At 42.9% G+C, this 21175-nt stretch overlaps 1 protein-coding gene across 1 annotated transcript in view; it reads left to right on the forward strand.

The window, feature by feature from the left end:
- Positions 1–21175, forward strand: part of EIF2AK1 (eukaryotic translation initiation factor 2 alpha kinase 1) — a 91912-nt gene that overhangs the window by 14201 nt on the left and 56536 nt on the right. Inside the window, exons 3-6 of the mRNA XM_073591013.1 lie at positions 11369–11505; positions 16441–16478; positions 16569–16668; positions 18139–18219. Coding sequence (XP_073447114.1) covers positions 11369–11505; positions 16441–16478; positions 16569–16668; positions 18139–18219 — 356 coding nt within the window. The remainder of the gene's footprint in view (positions 1–11368; positions 11506–16440; positions 16479–16568; positions 16669–18138; positions 18220–21175) is intronic.

A 21175-nucleotide genomic window follows, 5' to 3' on the forward strand; every position in this document is an offset into this window, starting at 1 on the left:
TGTAAAGTAGTGAGTGTACAGCTTGTATAACAATGTAAATTTGCTGTCCCCTCAAAATAATTCAACACACAGCCATTAATGTCTAAACCGCTGGCAACAAAAGGGAGTACACCCCTAAGTGAAAATGTCCAAATTGGGCCCAAAGTTTCAATATTTTGTGTGGCCACCATTATTTTCCAGCACTGCCTTAACCTCTTGGGCATGGAGTTCACCAGAGCTTCACAGGTTGCAACTGGAGTCCTCTGCCACTCCTCCATGACGACATCACAGAGCTGGTCGATGTTAGAGACCATGCCCTCCTCCACCTTCCGTTTGAGGATGCCCCTCAGATGCTAAATAGGGTTTAGGTCTGGAGACATGCACGGAGAGTCCATCACCTTTACACTCAGCTTCTTTAGCAAGGCAGTGGTTGTCTTGGAGGTGTGTTTGGGGTCGTTATCACGTTGGAATACTGCCCTGCGGCCCAGTCTCCGAAGGGAGGGGAATCATGCTCTGCTTCAGTATGTCACAGTACATGTTGGCATTCATGGTTCCCTCAATGAACTGTAGCTTCCCAGTTCTGGCAGCACCCATGCGGCCCCAGACCATGACACTCCCACCACCATGCTTGACTAGGCAAGACACACTTGTCTTTGTACTCATCACCTGGTTGCTGCCACACGCTTGACACCATCTGAACCAAATAAGTTTATCTTGGTCTCATCAGACCACAGGACATGGTTCCAGTAATCCATGTCCTTAGTCTGCTTGTCTTCAGCAAACAGTTTGCAGGCTTTCTTGTGCATCATCTTTCTAAGAGGCTTCCTTCTGGGACAACCATGCAGACCAGTTTGATGCAGTGTGCGGCGTATAGTCTGAGCACTGACAGGCTGACGCTCCATCCCTTCAACCTCTGCAGATATGCTGGCAGCACTCATACGTCTATTTCCCAAAGACAACCTCTGGATATGACGCTGAGCACGTGCACTCAACTTCTTTGGTCAACCATGGCGAGGCCTGTTCTAAATGGAACATGTCCTCTTAAATTGCTGTATGGTCTTGGCCACCGTGCTGCAGCTCAGTTTCAGGGTCTTGGCAATCTTCTTATAGCCTAGGCCATCTTTCTGTAGAGCAGCACTTCTTTTTTTCAGATCCTCAGAGAGTTCTTTGCCATGAGGTGCCATGTTGAACTTCCATTGACCAGTATGAGAGAGTGAGAGCGATAACACCAAATTTAACAAACCTGCTCAACCATTTACATCTGAGACCTTGTAACACTAACGAGTCACATGACACCGTGGAGGGAAAATTGCTAATTGGGCCCAATTTGGATATTTTCACTTAGGGGTGTACTCACTTTTGTTGCCAGCGGTTTAGACATTAATGGCTGTATGTTGAATTATTTTCAGGGGACAGCAAATTTACACTGTTATACAAGCTGTACACTCACTACTTTACATTGTAGCAAAGTGCAATTTCTTCAGTGTTGTCACATGAAAATATGTGATTAAATATTTACAAAAATGTGAGGGGTGCCCAACTGCCTGCTTTTATCATCCCCTGGTCACCCATGTGAACAAGCTCTTGGAGTGCACTGAAATTGATTCTAGTATTCGATTGAGACTTTTTGTTTATGTGCTTGTTATGCAGAAACCACGTATAAAAAGTTGTTTTTATTTTTGTTTATATATTTGCGACCTGTGTAAATATTGATTATTGGAAATAAGTAATAGGTATTGTAAATACGTTTTCTTCCACTTTGATTTCATACAGGTATGTTGTATTTACATGCTACATTTGGGATTAAAGGTACACTTCAGTGAAAATTAAAACTGAGACTTTAAAGGATAAATTCACCTTTACAAAAAAAAATAATATATGCACATTTTATTGCAGTTAAAAAAATGTACATTTACTATTTATTATTTTCTTGGGAGCCAGTGTAAAGCATTACACCTACCATCAGCAGATCATGGGTGCAGACTTACATTGCCTTGCAAAAGTATTCACCCCCTTGGCATTTTTCGTGTTTTTGTTGCCTCACAACTTGGAATTAACAGGATTGTTTGAGGATTTACGTAATTTAATTTACAGAAGATGTTTTTTTGTTTTTATTATTGTGAAGCAAACAAATAGGACAAAATAACAGAAAAAGTCAATGGGCATAACTATTCACCCCCTTAAGTCAATACTTTGTAGAGCCACCTTTTGAGGCTATCACAGCTCCAAGTCGCTTTGGATAAGTCTCTATGAGCTTTCCACATCTTACCACTGGGAGTTTTACCCATTCCTCCTTGCAAAACTGCTCCAGCTCCTTCAAGTTGGATGGTTTGCGCTTGTGAACAGCAATCTTTTAAGTCTGACAACAGATTTTCTATTGGATTGAGGTCTGGGCTTTGACTAGACCTTTCCAACACATTTACATATTTCCCTTTAAACCACTCAAGTGTTGCTTTAGCAGTGTGTTTGGGGTCATTGTCCTGCTGGAAGGTGAACCTCCGTCCTAGCCTCAAATCACACACAGAGTGGTACAGGTTTTTCTCAAGAATATCCCTGTATTTAGCAACATCCATCTTTCCCTCAACTCTGACCAGTTTCCCAGTCCCAACTGCTGAAAAACATCCCCACAGCATGATGGTGCCACCACCATGTTTCACTGTGGGGATGGTGTTCTTTGAATGATGTGTTGGGTTTGCGCCAGACATACTGTTTTCTTTGAGTTCAATTTTAGTCTCATCAGACCAGAGCACCTTCCTCCATACATTTTTGGAGTCTCCCATGTGCCTTTTCGCAAACTCAAAACGTGCCATTTTGTTTTTTGCCGAAAGTAACGGCTTTCTTCGGGCCACTCTGCCATAAAGCCCAACTCTATGGAGCGTACGGCTTATTGTCATCCTATGTACAGATACTCCAGTCTCTGCTGTGGAACTCTGCAGCTCCTCCAGGGTTACCTTAGGTCTCTGTGCTGCCTCTATGATTAATGCCCTCCTTGCCCTGTCTGTGAGTTTTGGTTTGTGGCAGTCTCTTAGCAGGTTTGCTGTTGTGCCATGTTCTTTCCATTTGGTTATGATGGATTTGATGGTGCTCCTAGGGATCATCAAAGATTTGGATATTTTTTTTATAACCTAACCCTGACTTGTACTTCTCAACAACATTTTCCCTTACTTGTTTGTAGAGTTCCATAGTCTTCATGGCAGTTTTTGGTTAGTGGTGCCTCTTGCTTAGGTATTGCAGCCTCTGGGGTCTTTCAAAAAGGTATGTATATGTAATGATAGATCATGTGACACTTAGTTTGCACACAGGTGGACATAATTTTACTAATTATGTGACTTCTGAAGGTAATTGGTTGCACCAGAGCTTTTTATGAGCTTCATAACAAAGGGGTTGAATACATACGCACATGCTAATTACCAGTGTTTTATTACTGAAAAATAGTTTTATGTATATATTTTTCTAATTTTACTTCACCAACTTAGACGATTGTGTTCTGATCCATCACATATAATTAAGATTAAAAAAAACATTGAACTAAAGGCTGTAATGTAACAAAATAGGTAAAAAGCCAAGAAGGGTGAATACTTTTGCAAGGCACTGTAGCAGTCTGCCCACACCTCCAATAGTAGCATGCAGTTATTTCAGTCCAGGAAGAATCAATGAACTACATGGATGCCCACCAGCGTACTCATAGTTCCTTGAGAAGTGCAAGCCATCAACCGCAAAGACTGTTGGTACTTGTAGTCTTCATTCACAGAACTGTGTGAATGAATGACGCGGCCATGTGGGCAGGGCTTTTTTCAATTTGTGACAGTGGGTGCGGGAAGAAGATCCCCAGCCCACTGTCACAGGGAGGGAGGGATCGGGGGTAGCTGCAGGAGAGGGAACCTGTAACATGTTCCCAAAGATCACAGCTTTGGTTTTCATCCGTACATCGCTATAATGCACCTGTAAAAAAATGTGTCACATTACTGTGCTATAAACTTGAATTGGCTGTACCTGTACTACAGGAGCAACATTCCATTGAAGTTTATGGGGTGTGAAGGCACAGCAAGACAGGTGCTGTATCTACCTTTTTTAAAAAAAAAAAAAAAAAAAAAAGACTCCTGCTGCAGGAGAGGTACTTCTGAACAAACCCACTGAAGATTCTTTTCTGGGTCTCGTATCCATAGTCTGTAGACTTTGTTTATATCTTGAGGTCTGTCTCTAGGGTTGTGTTAAAGTGAAATTTAAAGTCCTTGTTTGTTATTAAAAAAAAAAAAAAATGTTAGCTGTGCAATGGTTTTACACAGAGAAACTCAGACCCTCCTTGGGTCCCTTGCTGGCCCCTCCCTCCTGCAGTGTGCACCCGAGCCGAGACGCTGATATGTGTGTCTATTCAGACACGGATTGGCCCGCCCCCCTGTCTCCTCATTGGCTCCCACTGCTGTCAAAGTCGGTGAACCAATCAGGAGGCAGAGCACTGGACCGCTGAGGCTCTCGTGCAACATCGCTGGATAGAGATGGGGCTCGGGTAAATATTAGGGGGGCTGCTGGACACTGAATGCATTCTATGCATTAAAGTGGAGTTCCACCCAAAAGTGGAACTTCCGCTCGTTGTACTCCTTCCCCCCTCCGGTGCCACATTTGGCACCTTTCGGGAGGGAGGGGGGACAGGATACCTGTCTTTCACAGGTATCCTGTCCCCACTTCCGGGAGCCTCAACCGCGGGTATTTGCGTCATCGCTGGGGCTCCCTCCTCCTTCCCTGGCCATCGGGCCAGTAGGAGAGAGGAGCAGAGCCTCGTGCATGTGCAGCAGGGTTCCCTGCGTGAAGCAGTAAGGATACACTGCCGGGTTCCCTTACCCGCAATGGAGGCGGCAGCACCCGACAGCTGATGGAAACATCAGCTGCGATGCCAACCTCTCTGGACTCCAGGACAGGTAAGTGTCCGATTTATTAAAAGTTAGCAGCTGCAGTATATGCAACTGCTGGCTTTTTATTTTTGTAGCAGTGGGCAGAACTCCGCTTTAAGATTTAAAAAAAAAAAAAAAATCTTCTGCCTTTAGAACCACTTTCAGGCTCCATGCACTCTAGCATTTTTTTTAAGCTCCTAGAAGCTGTTAACATTTTTTTCTGCTCCTCAAAGCTAAATAGTGTTATCCTATGTGTCCATGCACACTACATTAGGCTTTTAGCATCTTTTGAGCTTCAGTGTCTAGGAGCAGAAAAAAATAAATATTTGTAGAGTTTTTTTGGAGTGTTTTTCCAGCAGAAAAAACACTGAATGCTACAAAAACAGCTATTTTTTTTTTAATGCACTGTAAAAATGCTAATAAAATGCTAATGCTCCTAAATGGTTCTAAAACATTCTTTATCATATATCACCAGACACAGAGCAACCATAATAATGACTATATGGGTTATACGCCGCCATGGACACTGACAGATAGTCAAACAGAAAGTCCACCCCTATATAACCCCTCCTACACAGGAAGGACCTCAGTTTTTTTCGCCAGTGTCTGTAAGGTGGAATGGTCACTGATGTGATACATGTGCTCTTGGAGGTCTGGGCGGTTCTATTTATAATCATGGACTTCATTCGGATCTATTCGAAAAATCGATCTGCCAAAATGTATGGTACCCGAGCCTCATTGGAAGGAGAGAAGATTCCTAGAGGTTTGCCTGTAATGCAGCCTTACGGCACTGGACCCTGCGTAATGGAACCCTGTACATCGTTTGTTCTGACCAAGGTGCTTTCCTGCAGGGTGCTATACAGGTCCAGGGGAGTGGACCCCACATTAAGGGGGGCCCAGTCCCATAAGGTCTTTTATGACATAGCTCGCCATGATGGGTGAAAATTGGACTCCTGTTATGTTTGTTGAGTCCTGCAGCGGGAAAGGTAAGTCTGCATTTTTTGCAGTTTCTCTTTTTGAAAAAAAAAAAAGAGAGATCTGACTGTCTGTTTTCCCAGTGGCCACGCGGACTGTTTAATCATGCTGTGCACTTCTTAATTGTGTGGACTGCTGTTTCTCCTCCAGCCACTAGAGGGTGCAGGCTCGCTCAGTATGGCCTATTTTTATATAGGCAGGAAGTGGAAGGGCGACCATGCCATGTGGCAACTGGTTCAGCAGGCCTCTGGAGACATAACACCAGCCCATGGATACTAAAACTGTGAGTACTTACTATGGGAGAAATGTGTGGCCAGACAAGTCATGAATATATACTGCATACTTACTACTTAATCCGGGGGGCCTGTAAGACTGTAAGTCAATACACCCCTAGCAATGCACTTTAAAGTGTTGGGTCTCCAGAATACTGTGCATTTGGCACAAAAATAGCATGGGGCCTGGTGCAGTTGAACAGGTGCATACTGGCAAACTTCAGAATAATGTGCATTTGGTCTGCAGGACCTTACTTTTAGGCTGAAGCAGGAAAAGCCTGCATGGCATGCATATGTACTAAACCAGTAAAAACTATTATGGGGCCAAGTGCAGCATAGTATACATGCTTGCAAGATTGTTGCCTAAACGCATGCTTGAATAAACACATGTTTTGCATAGATGTTGCATACATACATGTGACATAAGCACGTGTTTGGAAGACCATAGGCATCAGTGCACTTGAAGGAGTTGTCTTCAGAATAGTATGCATTGGGTCTGCAGTAGCTTTTCACACTTGTGCGATTTGAAAGTCGTGCATTTTGGCCGCAACTTTGTTGCACTTTTGCAGCGACGTGAAGCAGTGCCTGTGTAATTTTGAGGTCTATGGACCTTAAGTCGTGCCAAGGTCGGACCGGTGTGGTGCAGGGGCTGCTTTGACGTTGCTGTGACTTAAAGACACACGGATGTAAAGGGTACTCATTGGAAATCATGGGGTGCGACTTGTCGGGCGACTTTGCAGTCCCAAGTTGCAGGACAGGTCGCACAGGTGTGGAAGAATGCTTAAGCTGTTGAAACAGCATAGAGGCTGCATTGAATGACTCTGTACTTGGCTAAGCCTGACTATAACTAGTATGGGCCCAGGTGCAATGAGCACGTGCAGCATAGTATACATGTTTGCTTACTTGCATAGAACACAAGCCTGCATAGGCACATGTTCGCAGAGGGCCCCACCCTGCGGACCCACGCCCAACAAGCGGGCGGTGCCCAGCATGCAACCCCCCAAGTCTGGCCGTGTCTGCAAGGATCCATGTTGCATAAACGCAGGTTTTTATAAGCATATGTTTGTATAGATGTGTGGGCATAAGTGTGTATGCATGTTGACATAGACACATGTTTGCATAGATGCGTGCTGCGTAATACATGTTGCATAAACGCGTTTCATAAATGCTTGCTTCCTTATTCTGTAAATGCATGTCTCCATGTTTTGCCTAAATGCATATTTGCTTAAGCACATGCTTCTATAAATGCATATTGCTTAAACGCATGCTAGCATGTTTTCATTTGTACTGCATACATATATGCTTAGTTTGAACTGTATACTTATGTGTTTATTTTTCCTAGGACTACATACATATAATTTTTTTTTTGCCTAGGACTATATACATATGTGTTTATTTGTCTAGGGATACATACATAAGTTCTTATTGCCTTAAGCTGCATAAATAGATGCATGAATGGCAAGGATACTTGTATACCTGCATGTTTGCATACCTGGGTACCTGCATACTTGCATACCTACAGGGTTGTATAGCAGTAGACCAACATTATCTAGGCCTGCATCCTTGTGGAACTGCATATTAGTTTGTCTAATACAGTTACTTTATTATGTATCTGTTATACTAGCTAATTGACTTAGGTGAGGCATGTACACTGCCCTCAGGTTCAGTGGTCTGGCAATGTTCACGTCTCCTGTTGGAGCAATGGCATCAGGGGGTCTGAGCCACTGTGGTGCCTGATCTCGGATCAAGCCTGGTTAGTAATTGAATGGGAGACTTCCCAGGTTTCCCTCCTAAGTGCGTGAGGCATGTGAGGTTGCTGTGTTTGAGAGTATCTCAGACCATAAGATTTTAGAGCAGTCTCTGAGGTGGTTCGCTCCTTCCTTAGTCGGGTCAGTCTTGGCCTTGCGTTGGGTCTTGGAGAAAAAGTTATGGGCTCATTATTGTAAAACAATTAGTAGCAGCTTCAAAACTGAATAAGGACATGAGGTCTGTCTTAAGATCTCAATCCGCTAGTCATCCTTCTGTTTCAGAATGGCTTGGTCTGTTCAGTGATGACCTCTCTGCAAGAGGTAGTTTACGGGGCCCATAATCATCAGGAAACACACAGCTGAGTTGTTTCCAGCCTCATCAAAGATTTCTGTAATTGCAGTGGAAAGTCTCTGCTCCTAGCTCCGGTGCTGGACTTGCTAAAGACGCAGGGTGGAGGGTCAATCTCAGCATACCTCAATAACCTTTGCTCAGGAAGCAGTTGGTCCAGATTTTCCTTCAATACATTTTGAAGTACGAAGCTGTATCTAGGTCGAAGCACGTTCCTTTTCTACAGTCCTACTCCAGGTCTTGGTAAAGGATCATTCTCTCTGTCGGGAACTTGAATATCCAGGCATTGGAGTGGCAGAGGGCTCTGTTCTCGGGTGTTGCACAGCTAAGGATTGGTGGTTGATGGTTCGGAATCTAGAATGGTGGAATTCTTCCTTTCAGGTATTGGAAGATAACAACCGCTGAGGCCGGTTTCTCTGTTTGGTTTGAGGGTGGCTACAGTTCAGTGGACTTGGTCTCCACAGGGGAGTATACTGCCCATAAATATCTTGGAGCTTTTGGCCAGTACGCCTTGCTCTTGATTATGGTACAAACCAGTTGTAGGTTCATCTGGAAAAGCCTCTGCAGGGGAATATATATCAACCACCAGGGCAGCACCAAGAGTCATGCGGCTTAGGAGGGTGAGCCACATTCTGTCTGGGACAGCACAAGTGCTGTCTCTATTGTCAGTGCATATTCCAGGTATAGAATAGTGGCAGGGGGAACTCTGCAGGTGAAGCTACTAGATTCCAAGTTCTACAGCAGGTTGGAACAGGTTGTGTTTGGGATGAGGGTCCCACTGGCAATAGGGGTAGATGCATTGGTAGCACCTTAGGGACCAGTTCTCCCTTATTTGACGCTTTCCCTTTGTTTTGACTTCTGCCACATCTTTTGCGAAGAATCCAGAAGGGGGTAACACTGATAATAATGTTAGTTGAATTAGCCCAGGAGGGCTTGGTGTACACTGACATAGCAAGACTTGTGGGGGTCGCTCCTGTGACACTCCCAGTCCAGCGGGACCTAATGGTCTTGAGTCCTGTATCTCAGCACTGTTGAGCCCCTTACATTTACAGGATTTGGAAATATTTTTTTTTTGCCTGGGGCGAAGCCAGGAAGTGGCACCGACAGAAATATGTGAGTGGGAGATTTTCTCTTTCTTTCTTTCTTCAATCGGTAGGGGAAAGGAGATTGACCTTAAGTACCGTTAGCAGTCCGGGTTCGTTCCTATACATTTTTTTTTTTTTTTTTTTCCCCCAGGGGCTGTTGTTTCTCACTCCTTGATTCATACAGCATGTAACATAGACAGTCCTGCCTGTCAGGCCATTCTTGTGTCCTTGGGACTTAAATTTGATTTTGACTATCCTTGCAGAGGCAAATTGGGGAATTCTGTTGGTCCTCTATCTTGGAAAGTGGCTTCTTTGGCTATCACTTCTCTAAGTTGAGTGTCAGAGTTTCCGTCTCTTTTTTTTTTTTTTTTTTTTTTTTTTTAAATCAGAAAGGTTTTTATTAAGCAAATTCACATAGCTTCCATTGTACAAGCATCATGCAACAACATACATTCATGTAAATATTGCATAGTACATTCCACTTATCATTTGTTACTGGAAATCTTGTAACATTTCAATGCTCTACTACTTTACGGTCAGCAATCATTTACAAAGCCTCATGAGCCCCCCGGGGGCACTGCAACAGTCTGGACAATACCAGCTCCCTAGGACTTAGTCCAGGGGTATCTAACCATGGTGCCCAAATCTTCTCAAATCTATTGGAACTGCCTCTATGTTGATAGATATATTTCTATGTTGATAGATATATTAGAGTTTCCGTCTCTTTAATGCAAGGAGCCATTCTTGGTCTCTCATCAAGATAAGGTGATGTTGCATCCTCATCCATTTTTTGCCTAGAATGGCCTTTTTTCTGATCCTCGTTTGGCAGGAGTTAGATCACTGCATACTCTGGAGGTAGTTCTGGCGGTCAGAATTACTGATTTGTCGGTACAGGTCAGGAATCTTGGTTTGTGCTGCTAGTAGAACCCAGGATGGGCAGGAGGCATCCAAGTTCTCTATTTTCATTGAATTTGCCAGTTTAATTATTCGAGCCTATTGCTTGAAAGGACAAGGTCCCCCACCTCTTTTTTGGTAAAAACGTTTGCTACCAAGTGTGTGAGGGCATCTTGGGCCATCTGCCATCAGGTGTCAGTGGCTCAGGATTTAAGACCATTACATGGTCTTTTGTTCATATATTCACAGAATTTTACCAGACAGATATCAAAGCCATGGAGGATACTGCTTTGGGCGGCAGAAGGAGTCCTTCTCAGGTGGCAGTTTCTGTGATTTGTGTCTCCCTCCCCTGAAGGGCATTGCTTTAGGACATCCCATATAGTCATTATTATGGTTGCTCTGTGTCCTGTGATGTACGATAAAGAAATTAGGATTTTTCAATGCTTACCTGTAAAATCCTTTTCTTGGAGTACATCATGGGACACAGAGGTCCCGCCCATCTTTTTTGGGCTATTCATTGCTTTGCTACAAAACTGAGGTCCTTCTTGTGTAGGAGGGGTTATATAGGGGTGAACTTCCTATTTGACTATCTGCCAGTGTCCATCCACCTGTAGGTAGCGTATAACCCATATAGTCATTTTTATGGTTGCTCTGTGTCCCGTGATGTACTCCAAGAAAAGGATTTTACAGGTATGTATGACGGAAAAATCCTAATTTATTTATTTTTTATTTATGTACTGTAAAGACGCTAATAAAATGCTAATGCTCCTAAATGGTTCTAAAACGCTACTACAAGCCGGCACAAAAATGCTATCGGCATATAAAAAAATGCTGCTGTGCATGGAGCCTAAGTATGAAGTTAAATCCCTCTTTGTTTTTGAAAAAAATATATATAATTTCAGAAAAATAAAGATCTATAATACAGTATGTTGGGATAAACTGCAAATGTTAAATGTTATTAAATAGCAAAATTGACACATCTCTGAAATGAAAATAAAAATAGGATGAGGAGGGGGGATAGTTGGAGAAAAAAAAAAACAGACGGCCAGGGTTGTAATGGTTGGATTGCAAAGAGATGTAAATGGATGTTAGGGATCCCTCTCCTGTACAGTAACATAGAAAGTTATGAGCTCCTCTTTAACACAATTTGTTTGGTGATAATCCTTCTGTTTCCTAGTGCTTTGCCAAACCTTTACAAGAATGGGCCTTCTGACTCCATTTGCCTTCAGTGATGAGTTCAGCTCAGTGAGATTGCAGCACAGCACAGCTATCACAGAACTACTAAAGGCTGCTAAACGGCACATGCACAAAGAGGTATTTTGAATATTATGTAATTCCATTTCAATATTATATTGTGATCCAAATCTACTGGCTCACTTCTTTGACTATAAGTCTGATTAACACAATCACTTGTCTCTGTGTCATGAATTAAAGGGCAATCAAAAGCAATTGAAACCAGTATTCAGGAATGATGTCTTTTAGCCCCAAAGACTTTTGAAGTGATGCACAGTCTTGTGATCCGGACAGTGCTTTGTGTGTAGCGGCACAACTTATGATGAATATTTTAGGACAAAAATATGAAAGCTGCAATTTGTTATTAGTATTTAAAAGGTACATGCTCTAGAATCATCATTTTCTTTGCTTTTCTCTATGGTCGCCTACAAATCCTAAACGAGCAATGCAGCCAATAAAGTCAGAGTTCACTATCTGCATACTACTGCTTGCCACCATACCATTTCCTTTCTTTTATTTGGACTATCAGTAAACCTAAATGGAACACTGGTAAACAAAAATGTATTATATTGCAGCTTACCAATTCTGTTGGTGGCTGTGTCCACTGGGCACTTAAACCCTCTTCCTAACCAGACCAATTTTCATCTTTCAGTGCTCTCACATTTTGAATGACAATTACTCAGCCATGCAACACTGTACCCATATGAAATTTTTGTCCTTTTTTTTTTTCCACACAAATAGAGTTCCTCTCCTCACACGCTTTACCAATCGGTGAGGGGAGGAGCTGAATCAGACATGCTCTGGTTTGTTGACAACTGATTGCTCCGTCATTGGACGGAGCGATCATGTGGTAAAAGGCCGCTGTCATTGGCCCTTTACCGCGATCCATGACGCGCCGGGTCCGGTAAATCTGGAGCGGGAGCGCGATTCTGGGAGGACGTCATATGACTGCCTCCCAGAGTTATCCGACCGCGCTGTAGCTGTCATTCGGCTATGGCCCGGTAGGTAAGTGGTTAAGAGACTAAGCTGTCTAGCAAAAGTGGCAGTTAGAGGATTGAGGCAAACCATTTAACACTGATGGATGGTGCTTACAGTGATCATTTATTCATTGGGGTTGATTTACTAAAGGGAAATCCACTTTGCACTACAAGTGCTCTGCGAGTGCACTTGGAAGTGCAGTCAATGTAGATATGAGAGGAAGATCGAAATGAGGGGAAGCTCTGCTGATTTCTACCATCCAATCATGTGCAAGTAAAAATGCTGTTTGAATGCCTGGCAGCCTCTCCTGTCACTATTTCTCACTGGCTTCCGGGGAGACCTCTCTGGGTTGGGGTCTTTTCTTCCTCGTTATGGCACTCTCCACTGGGGGATTGGTACCACGTTCGTTATGGCACTCTCCGCTGGGATGATGTTGCCTCGTAATTGCTCCATCATCAGGTGCCTGTGTGTCAGGTTTACAGGTGGTTGTCTGTGCAAACTTTTGCCATCCTTTTGCAAAGTTGATGTACTTGCATCTTCAAATGTTAGTTTTGGCTGCAAGGTTGTAGGCCGCTGTTTACCCACCCCTCTTTCAGAATGACAGTGCTGCTGTCCAAGGGGGGTGTCTGTTGTTTCTCCATCCAGTGTGGAGACACCCTAGGACAGGAAGTATGTTACTGGCTGGATCATCAGGTGGAAATAATAGATAAAAAGGCCTAAAAAAGAAAAATTATGCAAACACCACATCAAAGAATTGGTAAGATGTAATATAATATTACATTTTTGCTTTTAGTTTTAATGCTGCTTTAACTACTTGCCGCCATCCCACAGCAAATTTATAGTGTCTCTAATCCACTGCCACTGTACTGGTGACAGTTTTGTAAAAAAAAAAAAACTTGTGGAAAAAAAACCCCAAATTTTATTCTTAATTTTTCAACTCGCCATGCCTATTACTCGTCATGCTATTCCTACTAGCCTTGGACTGTTTATCCCCCAAAAATGAGTCACTTGTACTGTCCTTTTAGGGCCTCAAGAAATGAGATAGGCCATCAGTACATCAGGATTGATATATTTTTAAATATACAGTTGTGCTCATAAGTTTACATACCCTGGCAGAATTTATGATTTCTTGGCCATTTTTCAGAAAATTTGAATGATAACACAAAACATTTCTTTCACTCATGGTCAGTGTTTAGCTGAAGCCATTTATTATCAATCAACTGTGTTTACTCTTTTTAAATCGTAATGGAAACAGAAACTACCCAGATGACCTTGATTAAAAGTTTACATACCCTGGTGATTTTGGCCTGATAACATGCACACAAGTAGACACAAAGGTGTTTGAATGGCTATTAAAGGTAAGCATCCTCACCTGTGATCTGTTTGCTTGTAATTAGTGTGTGTGTATAAAGGTCAATGCGTTTCTGGAATCCTGACAGACCCTTGAATCTGTCATCCAGTGCTACACTAACATTTCTGGAATCATGAATTGTGAATGCCAATCAGCAGTGTTCAAACTCTAATCAAGAAGTGGTAAATGAGGGGTTCTGTTGAAACCAAACTATGGTCAGGTAGACAACTAAAATTTCAGCCACAACTGCCAGGAAAATAGTTTGGGATGCAAAGAAAAACCCACAAATAGCTTTAGGTGAAATTCAGGACTCTCTGAAAACATGTGGTGTTGCTGTTTCAAGATGCACAATAAGGAGGAACTTGAAGAAAGATGGGCTGCATGGTCGAGTCGCCAGAAGAAAGCCATTACTACGCAAATGGCACAAAATATCCCACAGAGATGAGCTTCAAACCTTCTGGCACAAAGTCATTTGGAGTGATGAGACCAAAATTGAGCTTTTTGGCCACAACCATGCACACTACATTTGGAGAGGAGTCAACAAGGCCTATGATGAAAGGTACAAAGGTGGATCGCTGATATTTTGGGGATGTGTGAGCTATAAAGGCACAGGAAATTTGATCAAAATTGTTGGCAAGATGAATGCAGTATGTTATCAAAAAATACTGGAGGAACATTTGCATTCATCAGCCATGGGACATACTTGGACATTCCAACATGACAATGATCCAAAAAATAAGGCCAAGTCAACCTGTCATTGGCTACAGCAGAATAAAGTTAGGGATGCGCCGACACTTATTGGCTGAAAATGGTGTTTTTGGCGCATTGCCGAAAGGAAAATCTTGACGAAAATGGGGCAGGGCCTGGGCGGGCCCCCGCCCTCTGCTGCTGCCCATTGCGGGGTCGTTTTCCTGGCGTGCCCCAGTCCTCCCTCCTCCTCTCCTCCCTCCCCACAGAGTGGCGATCTCTGTGTGTCACAGAGCTGTGAATTGAATTGCCCAGGTGGCTGCAGTAACAATGTCCCGCCTCCTGTGACAGACGGCACACTGATCCAATGGCAGGACATTGAATCAGCGTGATGTGATTACAGGAGGCGGGACATTGTTACTGCAGCCGCCCGGGCAATTCAATTCATAGCTCCGTGACACATGGGGATTGCCGCTCTGATATTTTCTGATTAAAAGCATCAGAGCACGTCCATGCATAGGAAGCACATTTTGTTCTTTTAGCCTCAAAGGAGTCTTGCTAGGTATACTCCACCCGCTCCTCCTTCTGATTACTGGATTACATTCATGGTGTCATCAGGGGGTCTAGGAACAGGAAGTGCTGTTACAAAGATACTGACCAATTGATGAAAAAGAAGGTCTAGGCAAAAGAGCAGCTAAAGAATGCCTACGATAAGTAAAACTGTATACATCATCATCATCATCATCATTATTCATCTCCATCATATCCATCATCATCCAGTATAACATGGATGAAGAAATCTGCCCATAGGCTGAACGAAAAACATCTAAGAATGTACAACCAGCTTACAAATTACCAACAAACTTCTCTTATTTGCTTCTTTTTTGCATGTTAAATGAGCCACTGAAAGTATTTTGTTATATTTTCTCAAAAAGTCCATCTGAGGGGAACTGGCATGCTACATCTGAGGGGCACTGGTGAGGCTGCATTGATCTCTTGTATCACGTCTGCAGTCTCTGACCATCTCCTGCTGTATGTCCCCAGTCTCTGACCATCTCCTGTACCATGTCCCCAGTCTCTGACCATCTCCTGTACCATGTCCCCAGTCTCTGACCATCACCTATTAAAACATTTTTTAAAAGCAGTCATTTTCGGTATCAGTCTTTTTCGGTATCGGTTTCGGTTTTCGGCCTAGTGTATTTTTTATTTTCGCTATCAGTTTCGGCACCAAAAAACCCATTCGGTGCACCCCTAGAATAAAGTGAAGGTTCTGGAGTGGCCATCTCAGTCTCCTGACCTCAATATCATTGAGCCACTCTGGGGAGATCTCACATGTGCAGTTCATGCAAGACAGCTTTACCATCTGAGAAGATAAAGAGCCTCATCCACAAATACCACAAAAGCCTTCAAGCTGTCATTTATGTTAAAGGGGGCAATACACGGTATTAAGAACTGGGGTATGTAAACTTTTAAACAGGGTCTTTTGGGTAGTTTCTGTTGCCATTATGATTTAAACACAGTTAATTAATAATAAACTGCTTCAGCCAAACACTAACCATGAGTGAAAGAAAAGTTTTTGTGTTTATCATTCATATTCTCTGAAAGATGGACAAGAAATCATAAATTCTGTCAGGGTATGTAAGCCTATGAGCACAACTGTATATACCATAGTTTGTAGACTCTAACTTTAACACAGACTAAATAATATATACTGATTTGGGTTATTTTTACCAAGAAATGTAGCAGAATACATTTGGCCTACATTTTGGATTAATTGCAAAATTTCTATAGCAAAAAAAATACAAAACCCAGTGGTGATTAAATACCACCAAAAGAAAGAAATGGTTTATTATCTCTTGAAGACCTATAGATAAGAGTTTGATAGCTTACATAGTAAACATGTAAAAGATGAGTCCACAGGGTATCTATTTTCCTTAAGTCACTTTGATACATGAAAGCCAATGTTTTCACTAGTTCTTAACGTGTGTTATTATTTGTAGGACATAACCAATGGTGACCTAAATCTACATTTGAACAGGTAAGGAACCTATATTCAGTAGCAGATCTGGAACTTCTCATGACCTCCATTAACTAATTGGATACGTTTTTTTTGTTTTGTTTTTTTTAGGGCAAAGGATGTGCTTGCCGAGGCACAGACTTCTCGTTACTTGAATGAGTTTGAGGAAATTGCTCAGCTTGGGAAAGGTGGATATGGAAAAGTCTACAAGGTACAGCTAGTATATCTGTAATTTCTCTTTTTATTTCATTTTAAAGATTGGTCACCCTGTAAAATGAAGCTCAAACAATTCGCTTGTCCCATCCTGGTCCATTCCTCCTCTGCTGTCATATTCAGGATAGAGAATGAATGCTCTTCTAGAGATGATGATGATGGGATGGACTTCCTGCATCCTCTTATTTCTTGGTTGTTGTTACCAATTCGAGTTAATTGCCAAGGAAGCCTGTGTCTGCCTGTTGGATTATCATTTAATTCACAACAGGAGGCACAATTGGTGACCCTAGCAAAAAAATTCTGCTGCAGGAATGCCCAAGATGTATGAAGTAGTGGGTGGGTCTACCGTGTATCCACCCTTAACTCTTATATTAGTTTTTAAATGAATGAGCCTTTATTAGGCCTTAAAGGATAAGTTCACCTTTTTGGGCGGAATTTCATTTTTCATAATAAAGAGAAGCGTTTTCCAATGCCATTTCTGGCCCAGCCATCCCTATATGCTTTTCCTCTCATGTTATTCACAGGAGGTTTAGAATCTTGTCAGTTTACTTGCATCTTTGAATAGATTTTCAGATTCCATCACTCCCTGTAGCTTGTATCGGCATTCACTTCCTGTTAGGTCATCTCCCAGAAGCTTTCACTTCCTTGTTGCATCACAGAAAAGGGGGCGTGTTCACCACTCTGGACCACACCTCCCTCATTACAATACCACCTTCCACCTATTCCCTGTACAATCTCCTTTAGAGATCTGAGAAACTGATTTTAACTTGTAAACACGAAGTCTGAAAAATAGGCCCCTTCTTTAACCGCTTCAGCCCTGGAAGATTTTACCCCCTTCCTGACCAGAGCACTTTTTGCGATTCGGCACTACGTCGCTTTATCTGACAATTGCGCGGTCGTGCGAAGTTGCACCCAAACAAATTTGACGTCCTTTTTTTCCCACAAATAGAACTTTCTTTTGGTGGTATTTGATCACTTCTGCGGTTTTTATTTTTTGAATAATAATAATAATTTTGAAAAAAAACGCAATATTTTTTACTTTTTGCTATAATAAATATCCCCCAAAAATATATAAAAAAACACAAATTTTTTCCTCAGTTTAGGCCGATATGTATTCTTCTACATATTTTTGGTAAAAAAAAATCACAATAAGCATATATTGATTGGTTTGCGCAAAAGTTATAGTGTCTACAAAATAGGGAATAGTTTTATGGCATTTTTATTATTTTTTTTTTTTTTATTAGTAATGGCGGCTAGGTAAAGTCAAAAACTCCATGGTAAATGATTTTGAATTTCAGCATACTCATATTACTGATTTTATTTTGTTTTCAAACAAATGGCTTGAGTCTTGTATAGATGATGTCTCAAACCAAAAACTCTCCAAGTGTGAGATCCTCTGACAGCAAATTCAACACTGCACCTGCTAGAATGATGTTATGTAACTATACTTAGAATTTATTTTTTGTAGGTCCGTAACAAGCTGGATGGCCAGTTTTATGCAATAAAAAAAATACTGATTAAGAAGGTGTCACGCAGAGATTGTAAAAAGGTATGTTTCATAGGTCAGGGTGTGGTAATGGTGGATAAGGCAATGAGACTGTGAACTAGAGGACCGCACACTTTAAGTAAATTAGACATTACTGTGTATATGTGTGTGTGTGTGTGTGTGTATATAATAAACATACACACACATATACCCACATATACCCCTTGAAATTTTCCACATTTTGTCATGTTACATCCTCAAAAAATGTAAATCTTAGGATTTTATGTGATAGACCAACACAAAGTGGCACATAATTGTGAAGTGGAAATAAAATGATAAATGGTTCTCTAACAAACCTCTGAGGACTTCATAGAGCAGATGTATTTATACTGAGATTAAATTACACATAGGTTGACTATACTTGCTAATTAGGTGACTTCTGAAGAAAATTGGTTCCACTAGATTTTAGTTAGGGGTATCAGAGTAAAGGGGACTGAATACAAATGCACACCACACTTTTTTCACAGTTTTTTTGTAAACAATCTTGAAAACCATTTTTCTTTCTCGAACATCACGGGACACAGAGCCACAGTAATTACTGATGGGTTATATAGGTATCACTGGTGATTGGACACTGGCACACCCTATCAGGAAGTTCAACCCCCTATATAATCCCTCCCCCTTGCAGGGATACCTCAGTTTTTACGCCAGTGTCTTAGGTGATGGACGTGTAAAGATGTCCTGTGCTGAGCTCCAAAGGGAATATCCTAAGATCCTATACTGGGGCAAGCCAGGCGAACCGGATCCATTCAAAGTGTCTTTTCATGGCCGAATTGAATGGTACCCGGGCCTCGTGTCCGAAGAAACGAGGTTTTACCCGTAATGCTTCTCTTTTTAGAGAGCTGGACCCCGCAGATCAGAAAATGGCTTTAAACTTCCTAATTTCTGGCGAGGTGCTTTACGGTCCCAGAACTGTTGGATCCCCCTACTGATGGGGGCCCCAGTCTCTGACGGTTTTTTCAAACGGAGCCCACCGTGAGAGGTGAAGATTGGGTCTGTGTAAACAGCACCCTGCGGCTGGATAAGGTAAGAGGAGATTCCACAGAATTTTTGAGTTCTAGTGGCTTTTCTCCTTTAAGGTAAATGCATGCTATGCCTATTGTGACCACCGGGGGCTGCCAAGAGCACAAACCTACACATGCTGACTGACTGTCTCAGGTGTTCAGTGCTGATTATGTCCCAGCATCTCAAAGCAGGCTGCAAGCAGGTAAGGTGGAAAGGGGGATTTCTCATGTTTGAATGTTCCCCCCAGGCTAGAGAGGGGCCACAGGGGTCTAGAAAGTGGTTATACCACCCGGGCTCTGCGGCCTTATGGCCACCATCTCTGAAGATAGCCGTTCAGGCAGATCTTGTTACCAGTCTCCCTCCTCCCCCCCCCCCCCCCCATCCCCAGCCTTTTCTCCAGAAGCATGACAGGAGAGTCGGCAGTGCGGGAAGCGCTCGTTTTTTTCAAAACTCGAGGGGGGGCGGTAGAGGAGGGGGCGGGATGTCAGCACAGAGTGTTTAGACTCCCACTCAGGCCAGCTGCAGGCTATTAAAGGCACTCTGTACAGGTGCACTCAGCCTTCTGAGAGACACAGAGCTGACGGTCGCATGTAAGGTGGGACACAGGCATTCTCCTAGGCAGCATTTACTGAAGTAACACCAGACTGAGCATTGGGTAGCAAGGCTTTTAGCCAGACTACATCGCTCAGCGGGCAGTGTTCATTTGTATACCTCACACCTTGTTGCTTTGCACTATGGGTAGAAGAGGTTCAAGCACCCCAGGAACCAGAGACACTAGGGGATCTCGTTCAGGTTCTGAGGGCCCCCTGTCGGCAGCATCCTCCCCCCCTAAAGATGGGCCAGGGACGGCTAGCCAGGGAGAGCCATCGGGGTCAGGGGCTACGCCTGCTTCTGGCACTTCAGCCCCTGTTTATTATTATTATTATTATTATTATTATTATTATTATTATTCAGGATTTATATAGCGCCAACAGTTTACGCAGCGCTTTACAATATAAAAGGGAGACAATACAGTTATAATACAATACAATAGGATTAAGAGGGCCCTGCTCAGAAGAGCTTACAATCTAATAGGGTGGGGCAGGTGGTACAAAAGGTTGTAACTGTGGGGAATGAGCTGGTGGAAGTGGTAGGAGATTAGTTGGAGACGTGATAGGCTTTCCTGAAGAGATGAGTTTTCAGGGATTGCCTGAAGGTAGCAAGAGTAGGGGATAGCCGGATAGATGGAGGTAGCGAGTTCCAGAGGATGGGAGAGGCTCTGGAGAAATCCTGGAGACGAGCATGGGAGGAGGAGATGAGAGAGCTTGAAAGCAGGAGGTCTTGAGAAGAGCGGAGAGGTCGATTTGGGTGATATTTGGAGACAAGATTAGTGATGTAGCTTGGGGCAGAGTTGTGAATGGCTTTGTATGTTGTGGTTAGAATTTTGAATTTAATTCGCTGGGTGATTGGGAGCCAGTGTAGGGATTGAAGTAGAGGGTTGGCAGACACTGAGCGGTTGGTAAGGTGGATAAGTCTGGCAGCAGCATTCATGATAGACTGAAGAGGGGATAGCCTATGGAGCGGTAGGCCAATGAGAAGGGAGTTGCAATAGTCAAGGCGAGAGATAACAAGGGAGTGAATGAGGAGCTTGGTGGTTTCATTTGTTAAAAAAGGGCGAATTTTAGAGATGTTACGGAGGTGAATTCTACAAACTTTTGACAGCGATTGGATTTGAGGCTGAAATGACAAGTCAGAATCTAGGATTACACCTAGTACCCTGGCGTGAGGGGAGGGACTGATGGTTGCATTGTTGATTTTGATGGAAAAGTCATGGAGGGGGGCACGGGCGGGGGGGAATATTAATAGCTCAGTTTTAGAGAGATTTAGTTTAAGGAAGTGGTGCGACATCCATGCTGATATGTCAGTTAGTAAGTTAGTAATGCGAGAGGAGACTGAAGGAGTGAGGTGAGGAGTA

The sequence above is a fragment of the Aquarana catesbeiana genome, linkage group LG06 (genome assembly GCF_042186555.1).
Source record: "Aquarana catesbeiana isolate 2022-GZ linkage group LG06, ASM4218655v1, whole genome shotgun sequence".
In the NCBI taxonomy this organism is placed as follows: Eukaryota; Metazoa; Chordata; class Amphibia; order Anura; family Ranidae; genus Aquarana; species Aquarana catesbeiana.